This window comes from Ixodes scapularis, unplaced genomic scaffold (genome assembly GCF_016920785.2).
Source record: "Ixodes scapularis isolate PalLabHiFi unplaced genomic scaffold, ASM1692078v2 PGA_scaffold4__175_contigs__length_147842914, whole genome shotgun sequence".
In the NCBI taxonomy this organism is placed as follows: domain Eukaryota; kingdom Metazoa; phylum Arthropoda; class Arachnida; order Ixodida; family Ixodidae; genus Ixodes; species Ixodes scapularis.
Genome location: NW_024609879.1, coordinates 95407201 through 95415230, shown reverse-complemented (window position 1 = coordinate 95415230; position 8030 = coordinate 95407201). Strand labels below are relative to the sequence as shown.

At 45.7% G+C, this 8030-nt stretch overlaps 1 protein-coding gene across 6 annotated transcripts in view; it reads right to left on the bottom strand.

Moving 5' to 3' along the window:
• Positions 1–5363: 5363 nt before the first annotated feature.
• The window catches only part of LOC8043426 (E3 ubiquitin-protein ligase Mdm2), a 39609-nt gene continuing 36942 nt past the window's right edge, over positions 5364–8030 (bottom strand). For 4 of the 6 annotated variants that reach the window (XM_029981517.4, XM_040500878.2, XM_040500882.2 and 1 more), the window contains 2 exons: positions 7879–7923; positions 5364–6964 (listed from right to left, as the gene is read on the bottom strand). In XM_029981517.4, the coding sequence (XP_029837377.3) occupies positions 6551–6964; positions 7879–7923 (459 nt within the window). In that variant the 3' untranslated portion in view covers positions 5364–6550. The remainder of the gene's footprint in view (positions 6965–7878; positions 7924–8030) is intronic. The other 2 variants (XM_042293222.1, XM_042293223.1) reach the window with 1 other exon arrangement.

Here is an 8030-nt window from a genome sequence, read left to right as displayed (position 1 = left end):
AGTAGACTCTTGGGTAGGTAATAAAGGTTTCTCAAAGATTTGCCGCTGTGCGACCCAACGTTACTCTATCAACTCGGTTGGCAAACTCCCACGGAGAGCGCCATCCCTTTTCATAACCCTCAGCCGGGCGAACGCCGTTTGAAGCGCCAACCTTCTTGCTCACTGCGACGAGTCTTGCAAGAGCAGTTCAAAACACAGCCGCAGCGAGCAAGAGGGGCGACGCTTCAAACAGCATTTCCGAATCTAGGGGTTATCAGCGGAAACTGGCGTGCGTCAGCGCGCCTTAGAAGGGATCACGCTCTTCATGGGAGTTCGCCAACAGAGTTGATAGAGTAACATTGGTGCGATCAGCGTCGGCCATGTCTACGCTCGCACCACCCTCTCTGTCATTATTCCAAGCCGTTGCATGCCTAATTTCCTTTCCTTCCGCTCTCCCGGGGTGGCAGTCCCAATGCATTGTCTAATTTCCTCCGGTTCCTCGGGGTGGGTTGGTCATCCACCGTCACAGAGTGGAATGGCTCATGATTTTTTTCTTCCATGTTTATTAGGAGCAAAGTGCAGCAAGTTTCACATGATCTTAGGCATTGCAGAGTGCATATCACATTTAAATGACAAGTGCCCAAAATTGTATTCGGGCAGTATTTCAACTACAAGAATTTTAAATACATATTTGAAATACTGCCCATTCCTGGTTTGCATACATCTTTTTCATTTACCCTTTGGTCCCTGCAATCGTCCTCCCTGGTGGATAAAGTCTGCCGATCCAGGCGGGGTCCCCGAAACATCGGCGGAGGGGAACCACTAATTGAACCAGTGGAACTATCATCCCTATATGTTGCAAAGAAAATATCTGTGCTCCACATTTTTACACGTTCCTGTACCTGTTCAGCGATTTGGTTTTTGTACTTTCCCTCTACTATGCATCTCATTTTGTACTCGAAAAGGATCCACAAAATAACTTTTAATCAAAAAAGCGAAACTTTTGCGTTTAAACTCGACAAATTACAACTTGAGGAGAAATATGTGGGGCAAGTGAAATCATGCCAGTCAGTCTTTACCTCTGGCACACGAGCCTTGGAGGTAAAAAAAAAATTACACGCACCCCATCGTATGTGTGTAGTCCTCCCAGGCAGAAAAACTATCAGTGCAAACCAGCCAGCACATCTAGAGGAATCTTATGTCGCGCGGAACAGTAGTCTTTACTCGCACACCAGCCGGGGGATGTTTAATTCGCCACCTCCTAAGCAATAGACCCTTTTCAAAAGTCCCTCAAGCAACATTGGCGGTCACCACTGCTTGCTCACAAAGTGCGATTGGATCAGATTTCATGCCGAACGCCGAAGCAGAACGTTGTGTCCAATAAATGCTCATAGTATGTGAGCAAGCAATGGCGGAAAAGTGATGGCACAGACTTTTGAATAGGAACTATTTCTCCAACATTGGGCAGACATCCCACATTGCTGGCACAGGGGCCTTGCCAGTAGGCAGGAACATGAATAGCCAATGGGCCTTTTTTCAGTAAGCTTCCGCACATGTGCACAACCTCTCCACCGGCCTTGCCGTCTCCATGTTCGCGGGGCACCATCTTGCACAACGAACATTGTTAGTGTATATCTTGCCGTGTATTTAGTCTTTCTTGGCAATTCTTTTTCTGGGTATCCGTAGCATCGGGCATTAAAAACAGTGGAGACCGATGCAGCGGCACAGTGTCAACGCGCTTTGATAAGCGGAGTCCTGTTCGGCTGCCCTTCATTCGCAGTTTGTGGACAAACCGCCGCACGGCGCTTGTTACTCGAAAAAGGTCCATCCAGCAATGTGGAGAGCAAGTCTTCTTCTTGCACATGAGTTGCGGTGGCATCAGAAGGACTCTGAGCTCTTATTGGCCGATTGAAAAAATGGTGCATAGACCTCAAAGCATCTAGCATCTTTTTCAGTCAGCCAATAAGAGCTTGGTGTTGTTCTGACATCACCGCAACTCCTGCGCAAGCAGCAGAGGACTTGCTCTCCGCATAGACTTACCTACTTCCTCTCGTGGCATAGAAGCAGCCAAGAGGTGGCCGCGCTTCGACTAGTCTGCACTTGTTTGCTATTATTGGAAACTGACCTTGAAGAGATTACCGAAACCAATTTATACAAGGTCCCCCGAAGTGGTAACGAGAGGAGGCTATGCACAAGCTAGACTGCAGACGAAACACCTTTATTGCTTCTCTGTACAAAAATTGTGCACGATCCCAAGGCCACCACAGGGTGCAACAATGTGCAGTAGAAAAGAACTGTCCATATGTACAATATCACAGGATTCATTCTCTGCACCTTTGCCGAAGTGTTGCACAAGGATTCAATACCGCCTAGCACGACTCGTCAAGCATACCTACCTGTCTTGGGTATTAGGAAAATGGAGAATGGTCTTAACCTGCCTGGCATTTTAGGATGTTGTCAGAGCTGTCTCTGGAGAGGACTTGGCAATTGAAATAACATCCAATAAAATGGCAATTGTGCTAACCCATTCTGTAATCATCGAAAAATCAACGCATTTAAAAAAAAAGTGACAGTTATTGATGACCAAATCCAAAGTACAGCCAGAAACACATAAAATATATAAAAGTGTTTAGCATTTTTAAAAATTCCTCTCCATCAGCTAGGTTGCCCCACATTTGATACAAAGTAATCTAATGTTTTGACTGACGGCATATTCGCTCGGTTTGCTTTTAGAACGTTGTCTATGAAATTACACTTGTAATACCAAATGTAACCTTGCCACGCTAAAAATACATCGAAACATCCTTTTCACAATGCACTTGGATCATTTTCAATGGGCAATAAGGCACACTGCAAATATGTCACACACACCTAGTCCAGCAAGCATTGAAATGACAAATGAATGGATATCACTCTCAAAACAAGTTCAGGTCTGCATTTGTTACAGCATTTGTAGCTGTAACCTTATGTTGGTGCGATTGTGAATTCTGCGCTAAAATAAACCTACAGAAGAGTTTTTTTGTTTTCCAGCAACGAGCCAGATTTAGCAAGGAATTAAGACTAAGGCAACCACGTTCAAACATGATAAAAATTAGATAAAAAAGATGGCAGCACCTTAGCATCTGCTATCAACTGCAAGTGCTAAAAGCACAGTTTAAAATACGAGTCAAATCTCTGCACTTTTTGTTTGCAAATTCCCTCGAAGACCATCAATAATGTACAACTGTTGGCTCCCTTGTGCTTTTGTACGACCTCACTTCGAGTATATGGTTGGACTAAGATAATATTTGCACTCGAAACAGTCATCTATTTCTGTGTAATTCATGGCAAATCTACAGGAATTGTAAAGCATTGTATCGAAAGGAAGTTTGTTCAGACATGCTTGTCACTTACCAATGCCTTCCTACATACTAAACACACGTAGAAAAAAAAAAATGTTTCCTTCGGTTGGATTGTTAAAGCAATTTTAAAAAATTGGTTTTTTTTTTTTTAGTTGTGCCAATAAGTGTTGAGTCTACCCATTTCATTTCTGTCTTGAAAGACTGGAATACACATTTTGCTCATTTACTAAATGAAAATAATGTCTCAAACATCATCAACTGTCAATTGATATATTTGAAGGATTGGCAATACTGTTCAGTGTGCAACTTTAGTTCAGGCTCTACCGACTTGCCACCATAAAAGAATCGTGCAATCTCCTGCGATCACGCGAAAAGCTGCAACTGCATTTAAGGCCCGCTACCAGTATACTGGGAAGTTGTGCCGCATTGCACATCGTGAAAGGGACACTGAACGTAGCTTTTAACCCTCTCTAACGAGCGACCCCTTATGCCCTTGACAAGCGAGAGCACTTTTGGCAGGGATTCTTGAGTTCATACTTATTTGCACAAAAGCAATGCGTTCTCAAGCCGAGAAGGCCTTTTCTTCTCTAGCTGCATGGTGGAAGACCCGGCGCCTACGTCATTTCAGAAAGGCGGTCGCAACTGTCTCGCAGCACGAGCGATTAACTTTTTGCGCTGCGCAGATATGTTCCCGCATGCAAGAAGACAATTGAAGCTGCGTGCTCGTACACCCCTACTTTGCAGGATTGCATCCGAGCTCGCACCCATGTTTTGTTCGCAGCTTGCGAGTCGCATCGGACATTGCGGCGACGTTCGCAGTCAATCACCGACCACAAAAGGGTCAGTGAGCGAGCCAAAATCGCACTGCGGCGCCCTCGTGTATATTCTTATTCTTGAAGGGGGTCTCGGAGAGTACTTCTGTATCCCCTTAACAAGAGCACGGTGAGGACACATAGAATATAGCGGGCAAGACGCTGCCCCAAAGCTGAGAAAATGCCTTCTTTCACGGGCTTTGGCAGTGCCACCCGAGTCTGGTACAACGAGCAAACTTTACGTATGAATCCCTGACGAGTGGCCACGAGCATATCGTGAAGAGACGTTCTAAAGCGCCGAAAAATGAGTGAGCGCTTACCAGAACGTATACTTCCTCGCTGATGAAACCAAAATGACTCTCAAGAAAACTCTAAATTCAAACTGCTCAAGATGACACCAAATCAATCACTATAGGGAAACTAAATCAAACAATGCGAGACTCTTTAAAATCAAACTGCTCAAGATGACATGAAACCAATCAATTTAAAGAACCTAAATAAAAGAAATAAAAACTTCAATTTGTAAATAAAAATCTGGATTACATGTGGTAAAGACGAGCAAACAACCCAGTGTTTACACAACTCTGAGGCAACTCTCGTTTAATTTTCTCGAAGATTATTATTTCTTTTTTTATGCCAGGAAGTTCTTTTAGAAGCAGTTAAGAAGCAATAAATGAATTCTGATAAAGAGGGAAGGAACTACTAGTAGCTGCCCCAGCGCCGAACAGGAGGATGGCAGGCAGAGAGCAAACATAAAGAAGTGCCTAGGCAAACCTTGCCTAAACATTCATTACATTAGGCAATGAGGGCGAGGCTTCAATATTGTTGGGGACAGAAGAGAGCATTCTATACGGGAACATTGGAGCCTTTGCTTCATTGTGCATGCTCAGCCACACCTTATGGCTGAACTGCAGCAAAGCCAGTCTGCCGTGAGCACGCACAATGGGTGCGTTTAAAAATGGTGGAAAATAATGTTTCTAATTAGTTTTCTTCGTTAAAGGTCGGCGACCAGACACAAGATTCTGCATGGCAGAAGATCCTCCTAACCTTGCGGGAGAAGGAAACAGGCAACGGTGCACAGGGTAGAAGGGGGAGAGGAGGAAGTAAGAGAGAAGTGGAAAGCGCAAACTGGTCGTCAATCTTCAAACTGCTCACGAGTGTTACTTAGGTAGGTATAATGTTGTTCCTACAATAAGCTAAAATCGAGTAAATCTTTTACTTCTTTGTCTGCATTTCTTTTTTTTTTTTGCAGTCTCTAAAAAGATTTTGTAGAAGAATTTTTTCTGTACACTGTAAAACCTATTTAATTTAGATAGAATAACCTAGGTGAATTTACAGTTCAGAGATGCGGAGGTCTGGCATCATGAAATGCACTATGCGGCCACAGCAACACGCACACAATTAGAGAAAAGAGATTATAGACAGGAACAGATTGAAGTTAAAGTGCCTTTTGGACTCGACACTTCTTAACCTGCAACTTAAAAAAAGAAAAGAGAAAAAAGCAACAACACAAGGAGGGTAAGAGGAGCCAGTCGCACGCAGCTAACCAGTTAATTAAGCTGCACAACACCGCAAAAGTCTCTGCACACAAAAAGCTCTGGGATGACGATGAACTTGAAAGCCAGTGATGAGCCTCCGACTAGGCAATGCTCCGAAAGATGGTGAATAGTCTGTATTGCACACTGTTAGCCTCCCCACGTTCACAAGTGTCTCTCCAACTGCAAATGAGCGGTCACCTTTGGAAACTGTCAATGAGGCCATCATAAATTCGGCCGACTGCTCGCAGAGAGAAAAAGTGGCATCTGTCTCTTGACTAGCATCGTCACCTCGAAGGGCACCGAGGCTTCCGGGCCAGGCCGAACCTGGATTCGCACAACGGGAGACACCCATTCCTCCTTGCCATCTAACGTGTGGGAAGTGACATGACGGAGAAAAACAAACTGAATAGCAACAACCTGGCTAAGTGGACAGGGTCTGGAGTTTGTTCCAGCAGAACACTGACCCGAACAGCCCGTCGATCTAGGAATGCTGTCGAGGCAACCCACCATAATTACCTTAAGCTTCAACCAAGTAATATAATAAAAAAATTTGCTAATTGCAAAAAGCATTGTTTTTAAGAGATTAATTTTAAGGTGCAAGCTTACTCGCGGTTGATCCCTCAAACGTCAATTGCATAGCTTTTTTTTTTTTTTCCTCTTTCGTATACAATTTGTTTTGCCTCACCCATCAGTCTTCCCTAGAAAAGGTCCTAGCACGCATCAAATGTACCATTAGTTCGGCATGTCTGGCCGTTTTTGACGAGTAAGACCCGGTGCCCCGACTGGGTCCTTCGAGGACGCGAGTTGAAAAAATTCCCACACACTTGTAAGGAAGGCGAATAGCTGCCCACCCCCGCAGTCGTTTGGGTCGAGAGAGGGGTCAGTCCTGGAAGTAGTGGTAGACACGGTCGATGTGTCGCCTGCAGATGGGGCAGCGCTTGTTTTGCTGGAGCAGCTTGCGACTGCACCTGTAGCAGCCGAAGCGGTGGCTGGTCTTGCCGTGCCCCAAGATGGCGGTCCTTGGGCGCACCAGGCACATGGAGCAGGGGTCCTGCACACTTCCCACTTCCTGGGACACCCCGCTCGGCCCCGCTTCGAGCAGGTCCCGCAGCTCCTGACTAGAAGTTTCGCTGCCGACAGACGCCTCTGGAGACTCTTGTGGAGACTCCTGTGAAGACTCCTGTGTAGACACCTGTGTAGACACCTGTGTAGACACCTGTGTAGACACCTGTGTAGATGCCTGTGAAGATGCCTGTGAAGACGCTTGTGTAGACGCCTGTGAAGACGCCTGGGACTGCAAAGTGCATGCTAAACTTAATACAGACCCTAAAACTATTTTTGAAATGTGTAATGCATTACAGGGTTGGTGCCTAGCAATGTCCCGCAACATAGATTCCCATAACGCAACAGTGTCGCACGACCATTGGCGGTCTAGAAAATTTGAGGCCCTTTCTCAAACACGTTTGGCAAAAAGCATGAAATTTAAAGATGTCTCGGACAAGCAAGCTACGATGTGACGAGAGTGTTCCCACAGCTGCGGGCGACGCAGCTGGAGCAAGACGCACATTGACACGCGATGCAGAAGCGTAGCCTCGTAATCTGCTACTTTTGTTACTTTTTTTTCATAAAAGATGCTGTGGCAAGATGCCACAATACTGGCGAACTGAACTTGGCAAATGGTCAGCATTGCGGCAGCTCGAACACTTTCTTAAAACCTTCCTTCGATGTTGAATGGCAAGGCGACAACAGTACGAGAGCATTTTGCGCTTTCAAAAGCGTCAGACAAGGCTTGGAAGCAGTCGGTCTCGAACCGGGGTCCCTCCGGCTGCGAATCCGACTGTGCAGACTAGAAAACAGAGTCAGAAATGCCGTCAAGAGGCAGCGAGCACACTTACACATGAGGCGGGCGATCGCGGGAACCAAGGGGGAAGAGAATAAGTGCATGCTTTGGAGGAAACGGGGAGGGGAGAAATAGTGAATCAAAGCTGGGCTGTGCAACCCCCCCGCCAGCCTCGAACTTCGCGTTCCACTGCCACTCGAGCGCGAGTTTGGCAGGGCTTTCATTCAGAGACACTACGTGCGACGACGTTCGCGTAGCCGAGGTTTAAATAAAAAATAATGCTATGTTTAGCTGTCAAGGCCAATGCAACTACCTAGTACGAGACACAAAAAATGCAAGAACTAAACAAAACTGCAACTAAAACTTACCGTCTGTGTCCGAGTACAATCCTCCTGACTGCTCGTACTTGGCTCCTGCATGCCACAACATGCAAAGCGTCAGGAATAAATAGGACAATTGGAATGTCTACTTGCATGACACTATTCCATACTTGCAAGACACAGCCAGATACTGACTACCG